Genomic DNA, 20,754 nt, shown 5'->3' on the forward strand with positions numbered 1-20,754 from the left:
TCAGAATTACAGAAAGTATAACTTTGGTCTAATGTATTTCCCCCTTTCTCCAGTGATGGAAGCATAGTATAGTACAATGGTCCTCAATCTCTTCCAGGACACGTCCTCATGTTACAATAAAGTAGGGGCGTTCCCCATCCATCTAGCCGTGAAGACAGATGGTAGTCAGGCCCCCCTGAAATGTGTTCACAATTCCCCTAGGGGTCGCGACCCAAATGTTGAGGACCCATGCTATAGTGCACTTCAAAAATTACAAACACTTTGGAAATGGGTAAGTGCCAAGCCAGAGAATGAATACCCTTCCTTACCTCTGGAATTAGCTGGAAAATAGCATTGGAAAAGAGGGTCCCAATGGCCAAGCCCACAAAATAGGTTAAAATCTTGGGGAAATATGGCTTCTTCAAGAGAGGAGTTAAAACAAATCCAAGGAGTGATGCCAGGTTAATGATACTCACGGAAAGGAACCCAAACCCCCAAACTGTGAATGAGAGCACATCAGAAATATCAAGTTTTTTAATATCATATACAATGTATTTTTAACAGATGAATTGACATGAGTATAAAAAAAAACGTTCACAAATCATTTTTGACCTGCAGTTGATGTTAGAACTTACAAGTAGAGAAATCAAAAAAATGCATCTGATGAAATGAGCTGTAGCTCATGAAAACTTATGCTCAAATAAATTTGTTAGTCTCTAAGGTGCCACAAGTCCTCCTGTTCTTTTTGAAAAAGTACAGTGTAACTTTAAAGGAGCTGACCTGAACCCTCAAAAACAAGAAAACCAAAACGCTGGAACTGATTAGTTCCTGTCTGGAACCAGTCACATCAAGGATTGAAAACACACTGGGGTCTGAAGTCCAGGATTCGGTGGGTCAGATTGTCAGCTGATACAAATCAGCTTACTCTGAAGTAAACAGAGAATCTAGCCCTGCTATATTTAATCTGGGACTAATGCTTTAAAAGCTAAACCAGAGGCCAGTATAGTCATGACATAAGAATAAGACTATCTTGTTAGCCACTATGGCTACATTTGAATATAATTTGCCATTGGAGAGCTGAGAAGCAGCCAGAACACTTGTAGTTCCCTTCCTCACAGATCTCTAGCGTTGGAGGGCTGCACCGCTTGACTCTTTTTATCCCCTAATCCTTTCCCTTTGAAGGAAAGATTTGTGAAATCCCCAGTAGTGGCTCCCTTCCCTCCCTTGCAGCTCCCTTCTTCCCTTGACTCTCCCAAGTACCTCTATGGGGGGGGATACAGTAAGCTTCTCTAAAATGGCTTCTGCCTGTCAAGTCCTACCTGGAAGTGGTATCTAAATATCTCAGAATGGAGCAAATGTATGAACATTTGTATCTCTCTCTCCTACCCACCACAGACAGAGAATGGAACAGGACCATGAGGGAGAGTGGGCTAGACAATTTTTTTTTTTTAATTTCTTGTGAGTAACCATGTCTCTGTGTTAGATGCCATTCTCTGTGGACATCCAATGTTGTAATGATGAAATAAATCAAGGAAGGTGCAGATTCTCAGCTGGGGTAAATCGGTATTATTTGTTTAAATTAACGAGCTATGCTAATTTACACCATCTTGGGAATCTGGCCCTGAAAATATTAAATATTTATAATTTACAAAAATAATCTTGTGCTAAGTCCTTGTATAATGGGAGCAAGTTTCAGTGAACAGCATATTTGCACAGAGAAGGTTTAAACTACTCCTAAAATAGGTTTAATCAAATACTAACATCTTGTCTGTGTGTGAAGCACTTTGGCCCTATAAACCCATGCCATAAGAATACACCCACACAAGGGAAATTTACATGGAAAACACCGTGTGGTTCATGGTGTGAAGCTTTCAATGCATTATTCCCTCCTGAAAGGCAATTTGACTTACAGAATGGAAGAAATCTGTGAATCTCTGAGGAATTCATGCAGAGAGCCAGCCCGTTTCTTTTCCTCTACAACAGCACAGGACACTTATGGCCATGAGCTAACACCCCTGAGCAACAGGAGATAGTACCTCATTTAGCGGCTGTCTCCACAGTATGAGTCTCTGGCCTGATGCCAGTCCTGAAACCCACTGAGGTCTCTAACATGCAGTGTTTGTGTGGAGAGGCATCTGTGCATTCAGAAAGGGTGAGATATTTTCAGGTGGACTCCGCTCCCTCCCATCAGCTATTTTGTGGGAAGGGATTTTTCTGGCAGAGATTCTGCTTCTCTGACACCCTCAGTGCTATGTAGCTGAATGCTAATGGGGCTCTCCAAGCAGAAGTGCAACAACTCACATGAAAATGAATAGGTGAAAAGCCAGACAAATCTCAGACTTTCTGTATCAGTGAGAAAATGGCACTAGCAGGTGGAAAAGAAGATGGATCATTAGTGACAGACAGAGAGAGAGAACTTCAAATAGTTCAGAAAGTAGGACTAGACTCCTGAATAATGCAAAAATTGTGTATGAGTCAAATGAGAAGAGCCTCTTCTTTTAAAGAGAGATAAGGGTAGAATCAGGCTTGGAAAAGCTCGGTCCCATGCACCATGAGCATAATTTCAGGTGACAAAATGCAATGCCATGAATGTTCCAGAATCTGTAGATTTTGTTATAAGCAATGTGAAATTGTCAAGATTGAGGTTTATTGTCCAGGAGTATCAAAAAGTTTTGCCTGTACACCAACTTGCCTCTTACCTCACCTTTAAAGAAATTCTGTGGTATAACCACAATCAGTTTTCCATACAAACTTCTAATTCTACCGTAAAATCATCCACAAACAATAATCACAGTCAACATTATGTTGGAACATATGAGAGCAGCAGGATAATCCAGAAAACTGTACAGTATAAAAGTTGCTTTAAGCTCCTCTTTGCACTGCTGGAGTGGTGCAAAGATGACTTAGCATAGGCCAAGGGTCAGCAACCTTTGGCACGCAGCCCATCAGGGTAATCCACTGGGACATACTGGCCGCCGCTTCCCACAGCTCCCATTGGCCGGGAACAGTGAACCACAGCCACTGGGAGCTTTAGGGGGCCGTGCCTGCGGACGGTCAACGTAAACAAAATGTCTCGCAGCCCGCCAGCAGATTACTCTGAGAGGCCGTGTGCCCAAGGTTGCCTGATTTTTTTCTCTTACATGACAACAAACATACGGAGCAGGGCTGTCAAACTATCAAATAAATTTATCGCAAGTAATCACAGTTTAAATTGCACCATTAAACAATAACTGAAAACCGATTTAAATTTATTATAAATATTTTGGGTGTTTTTCTACATTTTCAAATATACTGATTTCAATTACAATACAGAATAAAAAATGTACAGTGCTCCCTTTATATTATTTTTTATTACAAATATTTGCACTGTAAAAAAGATAGTCCAATCTACAAGTCAAAGCATGAAAGGGCATACGAACGTTGAGCATATGTGACACGTAAATACCTTGCAGTGCTGGCTACAACAGTGCCATGTGAACACCTGTTCTCACTTTCAGGTGACATTGCAAATAAAAAGTGGGCAGCATTATCTCCCATAAATGTAAACAAACTTGTTTGTCTTAGCGATTGGCTGAACAAGAAGTAGGACTGAGTGGACGTGCAGGCTCTGAAGTTTTACATTGTTTTGGTTTTGAGTACAACTATGTAAAAAAAAATTCTACATTTGTAAGTTGCACTTTCACAATAAAAAGATTGTACTACTGTACTTGTATGAAGTGAATTGAAAAATACTATTTCTTTTATCTTTTTTGCAGTGCAAATATTTGTAATCAAAAGTAATAATATAAAGTGAGCAGTGTACACTTTGTATTCTGTTTTGTAATTTAAATCAATTTTTGAAAATGTAGAGAAACATCCAAAATATTTATAATAAATTTAAATCGGGATTCTATTAACAGTGCAATTAAAACTGTGATTAATTGCAATTAATATTTTGAATTGATTTAATTTGTTTTGAGTTAATCGCTTGAGTTAACTGTGATTAATGGTCAGTCCTAATACAGAGCCAAATCCCTCACTGCAATAGAGTTGCACCAGGCTGAATTTAGTTTACTTTGCCTGGTGGTGTCAGTGTCCGGATTTTCATATGGAAAGGAATGTACATGATGTTATGAGAGGAAAGTGAAACCTTGTGCAAACAATTTAAAAGCCTAAATCAATATTAACGAAAGCTTTGATTTTTATCTGTACTAAAAATAAACAAAAACATTTGGGTTCTGTAGTTACAACAATCCGTACAACTTTTGCTTTTACCATTTAGAATCATCATAAAACTGTGCCTTTTAATTTTGTATATTGTCTACTCCTCTTTATTATCCTGTGCACTGCAAATATTTTAAAGCAGATTTTAAAAAAATTAATTAAAACCTATTTTCAGATCTCAAAGAAACTGGGTCACGAACACTAAAACTGGATACAATCAAGATACATTAAATTAGGACAAGCATTTTAAAATTATGATTGTTTTTAATTTAATACTATCCATTTTGACAGCAAAAAACAGGATACATGTTAATATCTACAGATCAATGTAGAAAGACAGCAGAAAAACTGAGGTCAGAAAATATGGTAAGAAAATTAGGTTAATGCCAGATTGCTAGAAATGTGCTGACTGTGGAAGATTCTCTAGTAAGAATGATTACGCATTCATAATAGCACTTGCACTCTCTCAGAATAACAGAATATATTGGTGTATACAATGTCGTTGTTAAAAGAAAAGGAGTACTTGTGGCACCTTAGAGACTAACAAATTTATTTGAGCATAAGCTTTCGTGAGCTACAGCTCACTTCGTCGGATGCATTCAGTGGAAAATACAGTGGGGAGATTTATATACATAGAGAACATGAAACAATGGGTGTTACCATACACACTGTACCAAGAGTGATTACTTAAGGTGAGCTATTACCAGCAGGAGAGCAGGGGTGGGGGTGGGGAGGGAAAACCTTTTGTAGTGATAATCAAGGTGGGCCATTTCCAGCAGTTGACAAGAATGTCTGAGGAACAGTGGGGGTGGGGGGTGGGGAATAAACATGGGGAAATAGTTTTACTTTGTGTAATGACCCATCCACTCCCAGTCTCTATTCAAGCCTAAATTAATTGTATCCAGTTTGCAAATTAATTCCAATTCAGCAGTCTCTTGCTGGAGTCTGTTTTTGAAGTTTTTTTGTTGAAGAATTGCAACTTTTAGGTCTGTAATCGGCCAAAGAGATTGAAGTGTTCTCCAGCTGGTTTTTGAATGTTATAATTCTTGACGTCTGATTTGTGTCCATTTATTCTTTTACGTAGCGACTGTCCAGTTTGACCAACGTACATCGCAGAGGGGCATTGCTGGCACATGATGGCATATATCACAGTTGGAGAACACTTCACTCTCTTTGGTCACTCAATTACAGACCTGAAAGTGGCAATTCTTCAACAAAAAAACTTCAAAAACAGACTCCACCGAGAGACTGCTGAATTGGAATTAATTTGCAAACTGGATACAATTAACTTAGGCTTGAATAGAGACTGGGAGTGGATGGGTCTTTACACAAAGTAAAACTATTTCCCCATGTTTATTCCCCACTCCCCACCCCTCACTGTTTCTCAGATGTTCTTGTCAACTGCTGGAAATGGCCCACCTTGATTATCACTACAAAAGAGTTTTTCCTCCCCGCCCTCACCCTCCACCTCCGCTCTCCTGCTGGTAATAGCTCACCTGAAGTAATCACTCTTGTTACAGTGTGTATGGTAACACCCATTGTTTCATGTTCTCTATGTATATAAATTTCCCCATTGTATTTTCCACTGAATGCGTCCGATGAAGTGAACTGTAGCTCACGAAAGCTTATGCTCAAATAAATTTGTTAGTCTCTAAGGTGCCACAAGTCCTCCTTTTCTTTTTGCGAATACAGACTAACACGGCTGCTACTCTGAATGTTGTTGATGTAGCTGTGTTGGTTCCAGGGTATTAGAGAGAAGGTGGGCGAGGTAATATTTTTTTGCACTAACCTCTGTTGGTGAGATGGTCCCTTGAAATGCGTTAATTATTTATGCTAGACAGTCTGCTCCACTTTGTATTTAGCTGTGACACTCGGAGTTAGTTTCCCAGAGGAAGAGCTCAAAATCTTGTCTCTTTCAAAAACAGAAGTTTGTCCAATAAAAGCTATTACCTCACCTACCTTTTCTCTATAATTTAACGAGATGGGGGATGACCTTTTTTTAATTCTGGGCCCACATTTCTATGGCCTAAATCCTTTGATACTGGAATGAAGTATTTTTTTATTATTTTATTTATTTGATATCTTATGTCTGCTCTGCTCAAACAAGGTGAGCGTTCAATGGATAGTTAATTGTTTTTTGTTAGGAAACTTAATAAAGGAGACCAAATTACATCCATCACTGATTTAATAAAAGCAGCATGAACATAAGAAATACTGCCAACCCCAAAGATTCATGAGAAGCTGAAAAAACCATAAAATTTAAAAAAAAAAAAAATTAGGTGTTTTTATTGGCTTTTTGTTATCTGGATGTTTAGGGTTCACTTGGGTAACATTTTCAAGTTTTTCTCTACAACCATGAGAGCTAGAAACTTACGAAAGAGGGAGGGAGGGAGGGAAAGAAAGAAAGAAAGGAAGGAAGGAAGGAAGAAAGGAAGGAAAGCTGAGTTTCCTCACATAATTACCTGATACCAAGAACTGGTGTTTCAAGAAGAATACCAATTACTACAAAACTCATGATAAAATTGCAAGATTTAGCAACACTGCTGAAAATATTTTGTTTTCATTGTATTTTACAGAGCCATATATGTAAAAGTATACTTATTACTAGAACTTGATCCAGCTTAAACTATCTTTGGCCTTTTATGCTACTCAAGCCCTGGAAAATTGCCAGTTCCAGTTTTATACTATCGCAGGCCATCCTATATAGGAAGTCAGTCTGTCAGGAGAGCCCCCAAACAAACAGGCCTACAGCACCAAACTTCAGCATTCTGTGGAAAGCAAACGTGGAGAATTCACACAATAATCTCTCCCCCATGTGCTAACTCCCAATTCTCAGGTCCTTCAACACTCCAGTTATAGTAACAGTGTATGAGTTGTTCTGACTCTGTCCTATGTGATTGTGGGTGGCAGCCTGGATAGGATTAGGCCTTTTTCCAGTCACCATTTTTAAAATTTTCTGTAGGCCTGGCTCCCTCCATGGCTAACCAATGTATTACTGAAGTCAGTCAAGGAGAGAAGTTTATGCCATCTGTAAGCTGCAACCTTCTCTTTGGCATTATGGGAGATAAAGGGCAGCAGCTAGAATATCCTGAGCTCCCTGCCTGAAAACATGATCCAACCAGTCAGCGAGAGCAGTGATTCTCAAGCTTTTTTCATTTGCGTACCCCTAAAAATTTTCAAATGCTGGTGGGGACCCCTTTGGAAATCTTAGCCATATTTTGCGGCCTCCCAGGGTCTGTGGACCACAGGCTAAGAACCACTGAGCTAGGGAAGACAGCAACAAAAATCTTAGGACCTTAGCTCTTTTATACTTCGCCACCTGACTTTAGTAAGTTAAGAAGGGACTCTTCTCCCTCAAACAAGCAGATTCTAGGAATGTATTTAATGGACACTCTGCATATCTGAAAAGGCAAATGGTTATCTGTGGTTATCAGCTGGTGCAGAGTGTGCAGATCTGCTCTGAAGAAGCAACTGAGCGGGCTGCATATGATGCTTTATGTTTGCCTTGGACAGGCAGAATGCCTCAGAGCATCACCAGTTGGCTGCTGCAGGTCTGCAGCTCTCCCCACATTACTCCTCAAAGAGGCAAGAACATGATTTTTCCCATAGTGTATTATCAAATAGCTTTATGTGCAGTACTATTTATTAAGCCTACAACCCACATGGAAAATAGATATGTGTTACATGCTGCCTTTTAGCATTTTCTGTTTCTGAAGTAGCATTTTTATTCTTAGTAATTACTGAGTTACAGATTTTGTAATGAATTTTGGAATTTAAAAAATATTTGGGCTTCTAAAATGTTCTTTATTTCAGGCCCCTGCAATACAGGGTAGGGTAGGAGGCCCCTGAAGATTTTCTGTAGTTCTCATGGGGCAGGCTGCCTCTCTTATCTTGTCACTGGACACTGTTGATAAGTTGGCAGAGTCAAAAAAAAAAAAAAAAAAAAGGAGCAAGATGGTTACAACAGCATAGGAGGTCAATTATGGGTCAAACTTTAAATGTACAGGCTACTTAACCCACACAGAAAAATAATATACTTCCTCTACTCTCTGTCTAGATACTTATTTGGCCCTTATCAGGATATCGGAGATCCTCCTGTGTATGGCATATAGTTTTTATTAATAAGTATTATTATTAAATAATGCAGTTCAGTAACATTGTCTAACAGCCAGAAAGAGAGGCAACATTTTCCAAGTACAGAAAAAAGCCTGTCCTCAGGCTCTGACAAATAGAAAATCCAGTATAACTTTGACTAAATATTTACATCTACCTCTGCCCTTGGTCACGGTAGGAGAAAAAATTATTTGGTTATTATTTCACTATTTTATGTATATTATTTTGTTGAACTATTCTTTGCTCCAGCTTTGTGTGTGTTTATTATTATTTATATTATGGTAGCACCTTGAAGACCTGACCAGGGCCCCATTATGCTCGTCGTAGTACGAAAAATATCACAAAGAAAGTTGCAGCCTCACAGTGCTCACAATCAAGGATTATAAGATGCAATGGGTTTACTTTTTAAATAAGTGTTAAAATAATTAAAATCCTTTCCATATGAAAAATTAAACTTAGTTATAATGCAATTAACAAAACAAGACAAGAAGTCATGGCAAATGGAGATCGTGGATTTAATGAATTCCTAAGCAGCATTAGTCAATGTTCATTTTATTTATTTTCTGTTATAGCACCCCAACAAAGCACCTGTAATTCAGAATTACATATATTTAATAGTATATATTAACAACATTAATAGATACTGTTATGGGCCTATTGATAAACACTATCATTGGCCTGATCCAGCGTTCCTTGCACGCTTAGAGCCACCACTGAGCTCACTGGATGTTTTGGGTATGCGAGGAATGCCAGATCAGACTTGATATGGGGTTTACAAAAGAACGGCTGGAAAAAAAAAACTGATGAATTTCAGGAAAAACCAATATGCAGAATTTTGTGCAAAAGGTAATGAAAAACTGAAAATGGGTAAAGATCTGCAAAAGTAAATGTTCTTTCTAAAGCAATTAGTTTTCGGTGTAGACAGATGAGCAGGGGTTAAGGGGGCACAAAAAAACCCCATTGCATTATTGTTCACTATTTCATGCAGTAAGAAAAATAAATGAAAAGAGTAAGATGAAAGTCAGCAACAGAACCCAAAGGAACACTGTCAGTGTGAGCCATAGGTATTAAAAAAAATAGAAAAGTGATCAAATATATTCACAAAGGTAGAAAGAAGAGACTGAAATCTAGCAAAGACTTATGGAAAAGTCTTTTTGAATTCTCCCACCATGAAATTTGCAGGTTCTTCTGCACAGAAGTTCCTACCATGTTTTAATAGACAGCATTGAATAATAGCAGCTTTTAAGATGGCGAGCCACAGCAGTCTGAAGACAGAATTGAACTCATATGGTTAGTTCACATGATTTTAAGAAGACAAGTAAAGGAAAGGTTCTCCCTTAAAGGGCCACTCAAATGAAAACATCTCATAAAATGGGCAGCATTCTATTGGGTAAGAGTAATGGCTGTTACACCCAATGGTAACAGAGTTACAAAATAAGAAATAGAACAAGAACAAAAAAGTTGGGGCTCTTCTACCCTGTCTTTTAAACGTAGAAACGAACAGTAATACGATCCATATACCAGGATTAGCTAAAAGCGTGGCCCAGGGGCCAAATAAAACTCCCATTGTTATATGTCTCTCATAATTGACCTCAGGTTTAATATGGAGGCATGGCACACAGAATCTGCTGGTCTCAGCATGAAATGCTCCATCTTGATCCAAGAAGACCAGCATGCATGTTGGGACATGCAGCTTCCTACATTAAGGCTGCTATCAGTTCTACCTCATATAAATTAGGTCCAGACTTGGGACTCCTTGAAAGTTGTCAGTGTGGACCTCATCTAAGCCAAGTATGGACACTTTGTAAACTCTTTCAAACTTGGGTGCCTACATCTGCACTTAAGCACCAAAATAAGTGGCCTGATTTTAAGAGGTCACAAGAGTAACGGGAATTGTTGGTGATCAGCACCACTGAAAAATAGAAAATTCATTTAGATGCTTTCATATGGATTTAGGCTCCCAACTTTAAAAGGATTGACCTTTGTTGGTTTGTTTTTTTTGTTTCAACTCACAGGCAATCTGAGCCAAAGAAAGAAACTAACAATGAGCTCTGTGGTTAACAGCATACCTGCCTCTGCCTTGGACTCATAAATTATGATGATTTTATTGGGAAAACCCTCTCATTCTAAATTCTGTTTATTAAATAGCTACTAATACCATCAAAATTACCATTAGCAGTGATATTAGCGTTCAGCACAGCACAAAAGCCTACAAGAACAACAAATTACTGCACAGCACTACACATTCTTTTGCACGAACACCATGGTAATGCCTAGGACTAGTTGTAAGTTCATTGGTTGCTTAAGAGAAGATGGAATTTTCTTCCCCCACACACACATCTATGTTGCCCCCAAACTGTCTTCAAATCCCCTCATTGGCTATAGAAGTGCAACATAGGAGCTGCCACAGAAACTACTGTGAAAACATGCTGGCTTCTCTCTCTATTACTGTTGTTTGTTATTTTTAAGAGATTAAAAGTGTGCTAGGTGCCTCACAAAACAGGAAATAGGCTCTCACCCTGAAGACCTTACAGTCTGAATTCAACAATGGGGGTTATCAACAGACACAAAAGGAGGAGGAAGGGAAGAGGAAAGATAAGGATAACTGATCACACCCTTACTCAGTAAGACATTTACACATCTCGGCCTCAATTCTGCAGACACTGAGAGCCTGCTTTTCAAAACTACTGAGCACCAAGAGCTCCTGCTCACTGATGTAGAATTGCAGGTGCTCAGCCCTTTTTAAAGAGAGGCCCTTAAGTATTCCGCAAAAAATCACATTGATTTTGCTATGTCAGGATCAGGGGCCACAGTTGATTCCCTTACGACAGCTGGTTTTGCACTTATTTTCCTTCCCCCTTGCATTTCAATGTATTATAATTATTCATTTCAGAATCAGAAAAAGAGGGATTTAAGAACAGGTTTGAGGAGACGTTCCAGGCACAGTGGGAAGCATGGAAGAAGGAACAAAAGCAGGAATGGGAAAGATATGGAAAATTTCCCTGGGCAGGATACCCACTGACTCCCCCAGAATAACTTTGTTTCCCTGACCGGTATCTGTAAATGACAATTCAAATTTACGACTCCTGTAAATCTTAATGGTAGCTGCCCATCTAAAATGCAACACATTAATATTCACCCCTCTAAAGTACAATTTCTCCCTGCAATCACCAAGGCCATCTTCTGTTTCAGAGAGTAATTATAAGTGAAATGGCTCTTATGCTTCCGTGCATAAGCCACCCTCTAACAGAGATGATTAGAAAGAAACTTCCCTCTATGTGCAGGTTATTTCATAACTGCCTACGGGAGGATTTCTTGCAGTTTCCTCTGAATGTATCCATAAATTAAGTGGAAACAAATGGACACAATTCATCTCAGCAAGTCCTACTCCTGTTCCATTATGAATGAAAGGATATTATCTACCTTCTGAAGGAGACGGTTTAGATTTGTTCTTGTGCTTTGACGAATTATCACAAGGGTGAAAAATCAGCTGTTGTAAGACAGCTGGACATATTGCGGAGAAGCTGGAATTTGTTATCTGACTGTTGTTCGGCAATCCATGAAGTGAAAAGATGTCCTCAGCAGACATGCACTGAAAAAAAAAAAAAAAGATTATTAAGCTGACATGAAATTAAGGGGTGACAGATGAGAGAAATAACTGCTACACTAAAAACACTAGTGTTATGCAGTGAAAATACAGGGCAGGATTTTCCAAGTAGCATACTTTGCACATTCCGAATTTGTGCATGAAAACACCATGATTGAAAATCCCTCCCAGAATTCATTGGCCAAGTCACCGAAGTGATTTGGGAACATAATTCACATTATAAATCAATGGAACTTGTTTCTAATTAACTTAGGTGCTTTTGAAAATCTTGACTTCTGTGTATTTATGACCAGTTAGCTCATAGCTTAAAATAACATTGAAAACACTGGCTCACAGTATATAAAACTAGTCTAACAACTAAATAATTAAATCTAAAAATATTTAGGATACCATTAAAATCTCAATGACAAAATATCAACAAATGATAGTTACTGCAGCAACTGTTACTCACGTAAATAAATATTTCAACCACATGCTGTTTTATTGAATCATAGAATCATAGACGATCAGGGTTGGAAGGGACCTCAGGAGGTCATCTAGTCCAACCCCCTGCTCAAAGCAGGACCAGTCCCCAACTAAATCATCCCAGCCAGCGCTTTGTCAAGCCGGACCTTAAAAACTTCTAAGGAAGGAGATTCCACCACCTCCCTAGGTAACACTGAGCCTGACAATCTAGCCAACTTTCTATCCAACTTATAGTCCATTCATCCAGCCCATACTTCTTTAACTTGCTGGCAAGAATACTGTGGGAGACCATGTCAAAAGCTTTGCTAAAGTCAAGGAATAACACGTCCACTGCTATCCCCTCATCCACAGAGCCAGTTATCTCATCGTAGAAGGCAATTAGATTAGTCAGGCATGACTTGCCCTTGGTGAATCCATGCTGACTGTTCCTGATCACTTTCCTCTCCTCTAACTGCTTCAGAATTGATTCCTTGAGGACCTGCTCCATGATTTTTCCAGGGATTGAGGTGAGGCTGACTGGCCTGTAGTTCCCAGGATCCTCCTTCTTCCCTTTTTTAAAGATGGGCACTACATTAGCCTTTTTCCAGTCGTCCAGGACTTCCCCCAATCGCCATGAGTTTTCAGAGATAATGGCCAATGGCTCTGCAATCACATCCACCAACTCCTTTAGCACTCTCGGATGCAGCGCATCCGGCCCCATGGACTTGTGCTCGTCCAGCTTTTCTAAATAGTCCCGAACCACTTCTTTCTTCACACAGGGCTGGTCACCTCCTCCCCATGCTGTGCTGCCCAGTGCAGTAGTCTGGGAGCTGACCTTGTTCGTGAAGACAGAGGCAAAAAAAGCATTGAGTACATTAGCTTTTTCCACATCCTCTGTCACTAGGTTGCCTCCCTCATTCAGTAAGGGGCCCACACTTCCCTTGACTTTCTTCTTGTTGCTAACATACCTGAAGAAACCTTTCTTATTACTCTTAACATCTCTTGCTAGCTGCAACTACAGGTGTGATTTGGCCTTCCTGATTTCACTCCTGCATGCCCGAGCAATATTTTTATACTCTTCCCTGGTCATTTGTCCAATCTTCCACTTCTTGTAAGCTTCTTTTTTGTGTTTAAGCTTTGCAAGGATTTCACTGTGAAGCCAAGCTGGTCGCCTGCCATATTTACTATTCTTTCTACACATCGGGATGGTTTGTCCCTGTAACCTCAATAAGGATTCTTTAAAATACAGCCAGCTCTCCTGGACTCCTTTCCCCCTCATGTTATTCTCCCAGGGGATCCTGCCCATCAGTTCCCTGAGGGAGTCAAAGTCTGCTTTTCTGAAGTCCAGGGTCCGTATTCTGCCGCTCTCCTTTCTTCCCTGTGTCAGGATCCTGAACTCGACCATCTCATGGTCACTGCCTCCCAGGTTCCCATCCACTTTTGCTTCCCCTACTAATTCTTCCCGGTTTGTGAGCAGCAGGTCAAGAAGAGCTCTGCCCCTAGTTGGTTCCTCCAGCACTTGCACCAGGAAATTGTCCCCTACACTTTCCAAAAACTTCCTGAATTGTCTGTGCACCGCTGTATTGCTCTCCCAGCAGATATCAGGGTGACTGAAGTCTCCCATGAGAACCAGGGCCTGCGATCTAGTAACTTCCGTGAGTTGCCGGAAGAAAGCCTTGTCCACCTCAACCTCCTGGTCTGGTGGTCTATAGCAGACTCGCACCACGACGTCACCCTTGTTGCTCACACTTCTAAACTTAATCCAGAGACTCTCAGGTTTTTCTGCAGTTTCATACTTGAGCTCTGAGCAGTCATACTGCTCCCTTACATACAATGCAACTCCCCCACCTTTTCTGCCCTGCCTGTCCTTCCTGAACAGGTTATTGGTCTCAATAAACTTGAATTAGACTGTCCTAAGTGGTCCTACAGTATGTTGTATCCAATGGTTTTTATCCATTTCATATCATTGACTGTTACAGAACAAATCAGAATACATTTACTTTAAAAAAAAAATTCCATTAAGACAAGTACCTCTTTAGCCTCTTAGCTTAGGACAAGCCAGTAGCTCCTGTGCTAGTAAGCATATATTTTACTTTAGTATGTCAAGCCAGGAATTCTTTTCAACGTACAGCTAATAGACAGAAATCTTGATTTAAGTTGCACAGATGTGTAATGAATTGTTTGACAGTACACAAATAATTTATAATTTCTTTTTATTCACACATTTTTCTATCATGACCAATACCTGAAGGAGTTCTTCACTTGAGTATACAGATGAAACAAAAAGTTTTCACATACCAACGACGAGTCCTGAGACAACAGGTGAAGTCAAGTGTTCTTTCTATACAAGACACTGCATAATAGTCAACCTAGAATGTCTCAGTGTTGGGAGCTTAGGGGCATTTTAGGAAATATAAATTAAGGACCATTCCCCTACTCCTGTTAGATAATTTTGTTTAATTCTCTGCTCAAACCACAACAACTACAGAATGAAATAATGCCATATAAGTGCAAAATAGTAGTATTATTTATTACAGTAGAACCTCAGAATTATGAACATCAGAGTTACGAACTGACCAGTCGACCACACACCTCATTTGGAACCAGAAGTACACAATCAGGCAGCAGCAGAGACAAAACGGAAAAAAAAGCAAATACTGTACTGTGTTAAATGTAAACTCTTAAAAAAATAAAGCATTTTTCTTCTGCATAAGTCAGTGTTCACTTGTAAACTTTTGAAAGAACACCCATAACATTTTGTTCAGAGTTACAAACATTTCAGAATTACAAACAACCTCCATTCCTGAGGTGTTCGTAACTCTGAGGTTCTATTGTAATTCAAAATAATTCAAGCAGGAACATCATAAATAAAATGCAATAATTTTGAAAACATGAAAGAATTTATCAAGGATTCCAAATCCTTCTTGCTGAGCAAATGTCTTAGCCCTAGTGACATTCCATAAGTCATTAAAAAGATGTTGGAGCCTTAGCAGTGGACTGAAGATCTCTCTCCACTATTGAAAATAACGACAATGTAACGCCCAAGTCTTGAAGATGGGATCAAAAGAATACCATTTAAAGAAATTGTAAGTCGGGGTGGAGGTATCTGTCAACAAACATTTACACCTACTAATCAGAACTTTTCTTTTCTTCATATTTGGGTTCAAATAATTATGTGAAGGTTTCTTTTTAAGATTAAACTAGACCTTATATATGTTTCATACCTGAATTCTAAACTACACTACAAATGTACTTATCAGTAATATATAGCTTTTCATTATGCTTCAGTTATATATTCTTTGGACATCACTTTTTGTATGTCTGCATTTAAGAGATTTAGACAAGAGGCAATATTTCCATATCTATTGAACTGGACTTTCTGAAAAAGCCTGTACCCGATTAGAAGCATGTTACTGAGGACTCTGTCTATACTAACAGATTTATTTGGGCATAAGCTTTTGTGGGTAAAAATCCCCACTTCTTCAGATGCATGGAATGAAAGTTACAGATACAGGCATAAATATACTGGCACATGAAGAGTAGGGAGTTACCTTACAAGTGGAGGGCCAGTGCTGACAAGGCCAATTCAGTCAGGGTGGATGTAGTCCACTCTCAATAATTGATGATGAGGTGTCAATACCAAGAGAAGGAAAATTGCTTTTGTAGTGAGCCAGAAACTCCCAGTCCCTAATCAATCCCAAATTGATGGTGTTAAGTTTGCAAATGAACTGTAGCTCTGCAGTTTCTCTTTGAAGTCTGCTTTTGAATTTTTTTTGTTGAAGAATGGCTACTTTTAAAGCTGTTATTGAGTGTCTAGGGAGACTGAAGTGTTCTGCTGACTTTTGTATGTTACCATTCCTGATGTCTGATTTGTGTCCATTTATTCTTTTACGTAGAGACTGTCCAGTTTGGCCAATGTACATGGCAGATGGGCATTGCTGGCACATGATGGTATATATCACATTAGTAGATGTGCAGGTGAACGAGGCCCTGATGGTTTGGGTCCTCTGATGGTGTCACTAGAATAGATATGGGGACAGAGTAGGCTACGAGGTTTGTTACAGGGATTGGTTCCTGAGTTAGTGTTTCTGTGGTGTGGTGTGTAGTTGCTGGTGAGTATTTGCTTCAGGATGGGGGGCTGTCTGACCTCTGATTGAATTGGCCTTGTCAACACTGGTTCTCCACTTGTAAGGTAACTCCCTTCTCTTCATGTGCCAGTATATTTATGCCTGTACCTGTAATTTTCACTCCATGCATCTGAAGAAGTGGGGATTTTTACCCACGAAAGCTTATGCCCAAATAAATCTGTTAAGGTGTAACTGGACTCCTCATTGTTTTTGTGGATACAGACTAACATGGCTACCTCTCTGCTATCTGTCTATACTATTGCTGAACCTATGCTAGCAATGACAGGATTTGTCCCAGAGTGGTACATGATAACCAAGCCATGCTACACACTATTCTGGGTAGCCTGCCATATGATTTTATAAAATCTCAAAGTGCGTCAGAATGGGGTGGAATACTATTCCAGCACTCCTCTGGCAGCCCCAGAGGCTTCTGCGTAATTTACCATTTCTTGTGTTTAAAAATTAAGGCCAACTTTTTTTAAAGTGTCTACTGATTATGGGTGTCTTAGTTGCCGAGTACTGAAAATCCTTTGGCCTAATTTTCAGAGGTACTGAGCACCCACAACTCCAACTAATGTAGCTGATGTGCACACCCAGCACCTCTGAAAATCAAGTTCTTTCAAACTGAGCAGCCAAGAGCAAGGACTGAAATGAAAGTTACAGCTGAGCTAACAATCAAAATTTTCATTCTTCAGGAAATTCTGATATTTTGAAATTTTGTTTCCATTCCAAACAGGGATTAAAAAGTCAGTATATTGACATTTTTCACAAGACAAAAGTTCCAAATCAACTTTTTAAAATGTTGAAACATAATGACATTCCTGAAGCAAAGTTTTTTGTTGAGGTTTGTTGAACCAAATCAAAAATGTTTCTTTTCAACTCAGTTCAACATTAATGAGAGCAGGTTAATAATTTTCCATTGAAGTGAATTTTAAAGTCTCTATGTGTGTATTCTTTAGGGCATATGTCTCTCTTAGAGGATGACCCTTCCGTGACTTTCCCACATACCCTCTTTGAAATTAAAGCAGTTACTTCTGGGCCGCTATAAAGTACTGTAAGCAGGAAGCCTATACCTGTGTATTAAACTTGAATAAATATGTTCCTGTTTTACCTAATCCTGGATCTGCAATGTGTCTGTTTTTCTGCGAACACAAAGAGACACCTTTGAGGGGGAAAATGGCCTAAGCTTCTAGCCTTTTTGATTGCAAAGAGAACATTTCATATGTGAACCTAATGTAGTGTTGGCTTTCTGAATCTGCTGTCAGACAGGCTGAAACAAGAGCTCTAGAGAGAGCTGCCCCCATTCACTTCCATAGGCTGTTAGCTCTGAAGACTAAGGGCATGGCTACACTGGAAACTGCAAAGCGCTGTCACGGGAGCACTCCCGCACCAGCGCTTTGAAGTGTGAGTGGGATCGCAGCGCTCCTGGTACTCCACCTCCACGAGGGGATTAGCTCCGAGTGCTGGGAGCACAGCTCCCAGTGCTGGGAGCCTGTTTACACTAGCACTTTAAAGCGATCTGACTTGCTGCGCTCATGGGGGTGATTTTTCACACCCCTGAGCCAGCAAGTTAGAGTGCTATAAAATGTAAGTGTAGCCAAGCCCTAATAACTGAACATCCCCAGGGGCACCACTTTGGGGGTTGGGGGGCTTCTCCCCCTGCCCCCTGAGTTTCATACTAGAAGTTTGCTCGCGGCACACATCCTAGCCCCAGATGAAGCTCTTAACTGCAGCATAGCCTGAGTGTGGAATGTGAGTTCTTCAGAGGAGAGGCACTGCTCCCAGCTTATGCCCCTAGGACAGGGAGTCAATATTTTGTTTATAAACAGAGGCAGGGTGATTTAGATAAAGAAGGGCTGGTAATTAAAATGGATGAGCCTGAAAAACAGGAATCCGTCTGTGGGGGCTGGGGAGATTGAAGACAGAATGTAGGGGACTCAGAACAAATACAGCCAAGGTTACATTCAGAAAAGAACAGGAGTACTTGTGGCACCTTAGAGACTAACAAATTTATTAGAGCATAAGCTTTCGTGGGCTACAGCCCACTTCATCGGATGCATAGAATGGAACATATAGTAAGAAGATATATATATACATACAGAGAAGGTGGAAGTTGCCATACAAACTGTGAGAGGCTAATTAATAAAGATGAGCTATTATCAGCAGGAGAGGGGGAAAAAAAAGTTTTGTAGTGATAATCAAAATGGTCCATTTAGACAGTTGACAAGAAGGTGTGAGGATACTTAACATACTCTGCCAGTTGCCATCCAGTGGTTCTTCAGTCACACATGCAATCAGCACACTTTGGACAAATATCTGAGCTGTATATATGTGCGATGACACTTGACAACAGGCTTCTGTAGACTGGTGTGAGACAACTGAATGCACATATACTCGGGGGGAGGGGGAAGAGGTCTATTGGATTGGAAGAACCATTATACAAAGAACAGATACTGGTAACTGCTCAGACAAAAAAATACACTCTGAAGTAGGTCCAGAATTTTCTCATCTGAATCAAATACAGAACCCAATTTATGCAACATGGCTTCCTCTTACTAAAATGGACTTTCACCAAACAGAATGTAGAAGCAACACAAGTCTTTCCAGCTAGGCTTCACGTGAGTTATGATAGACTCCTGCACTTGTATATTTTAAAAAGGGACAACACAAAATTTTTCACCAGTACGCAGTACCATGTGACTGCAGAGGGAAAGGCTGGAGGACTGGGGAATCCAGGCCTTCTTTTTTCTTTTTTAAAGAAAAATATTTTCACAACCATAACCAAAACTGCATACTTATATTTACAGGTTTCAGAGGAACAGCCGTGTTAGTCTGTATTTGCAAAAAGAAAAGGAGTACTTGTGGCACCTTAGCGACTAACCAATTTATTTGAGCATGAGCTTTCGTGAGCTACAGCTCACTTCATCAGAAGTGATGAAGTGAGCTGTAGCTCACGAAAGCTCATGCTCAAATAAATTGGTTAGTCTCTAAGGTGCCACAAGTACTCCTTTTCTTTTTACTTATATTTAGTGCACTTAACAGGAAACATTTACATTTTCTTCCTTTAAAAATATACCGAGCATACTGGTACAGTGTTCAACTTGAGACATTTGAAATAGGTTGGGAGAAGTGAAGACCTTGGGCCCAATTCTATCCCTCTTAAGATGAGTACTACCTTGATTTCAATTAGGCTAATTGCAGAGTGAGCATCTACTCAACATGAGCAAGGATGGCAGAACTGTACCCTTTATAAACTGCAGCCTTTATGAGGAGATATAGGAAGTATACACCTGGGGCTTTTTAAATTTTTATACACACACACTTAACGCAGTCAAGTACATACAATAAGCAAAAGATCTGATCTTCGGAAGTTTATTTATAAGTCATCCCTGGCAGGGATGGCTCAACTGTATCCAGAGAGGGGTTATACTCCAGAGACAGTAAAGTTATTCTAACCCAACCTTCAACTTGGTGGCAGTTTTATAACAAGAGGACTGTCAAGAACCCCGAGATACCCCTTCACCACCTCAATTAAACATACTATTCTGAGATATTAACCGTGAAAGTTTATAGAAAATTGAAACTAAGGTGACTTTAAAGGCAATACTGAGTCTAAGGAGGAAAAGATCTGAGTTGTGTATAGCTGGACCTAGAGGGGAAAAAAAAAAGTTATTTTCACAGATCACCACATATATCCCTATGGCATCAAGCCAGAATATTAACAGATTTATTATTCGATGTAAACAAACAGTTAAGTTCCACCCTGTAATAAGAAAAGATATGAAGAATTCTGAAAAAGGATCTCTACACAGTGGATCTTTTAAAATCAAGTAATTTTTTTTTCACATGACAACTTCACTGTAGGCCAAATCCTGAGGTTCTGCTTACTCAGCTTGGTAGGATTTGACCCTAAAAATACCCATTGACTTGTCTGTTGCACCGCTGCTATTACCAGGAAACTTTCCTGCTTCAGGACTGAGTAAGAAACCTCAGGATTTGATCCTACATACAGAATATCACAACTTACGTACAGAAATTCAGTGATAATAGTCAAGGTTTCAGTCCTTCACTATAAACAGTTTCACTTTAATCTGGTTCCACCGTATGAATACTTTTTGTAAGTACACTGCACAAAGTAAATGTCAAATAGACCCAAGGTCTGTTGCACTGTCTACCCCCCACACCCAGGCAGAGGATATAACCAGACAATGCCTGGGAAAATACAGCTGCAATGGGCTTCAGACAAATAAAACTTAATGTCACCTACTATGAAAGAACTTG

General features: G+C 39.7%; 1 protein-coding gene across 2 annotated transcripts in view; it reads right to left on the bottom strand.

Annotated features, from left to right (window-relative positions):
- SLC39A8 (solute carrier family 39 member 8) overlaps positions 1-20,754 on the bottom strand; it is a 36,382-nt gene that overhangs the window by 13,849 nt on the left and 1,779 nt on the right. For both annotated transcript variants that reach the window (XM_048846996.2, XM_075127547.1), the window contains 2 exons: positions 11,719-11,887; positions 309-478 (listed from right to left, as the gene is read on the bottom strand). In XM_048846996.2, the coding sequence (XP_048702953.2) occupies positions 309-478; positions 11,719-11,887 (339 nt within the window). The remainder of the gene's footprint in view (positions 1-308; positions 479-11,718; positions 11,888-20,754) is intronic.

Source organism: Caretta caretta, chromosome 4, assembly GCF_965140235.1.
Source record: "Caretta caretta isolate rCarCar2 chromosome 4, rCarCar1.hap1, whole genome shotgun sequence".
NCBI classification, from domain to species: domain Eukaryota; kingdom Metazoa; phylum Chordata; order Testudines; family Cheloniidae; genus Caretta; species Caretta caretta.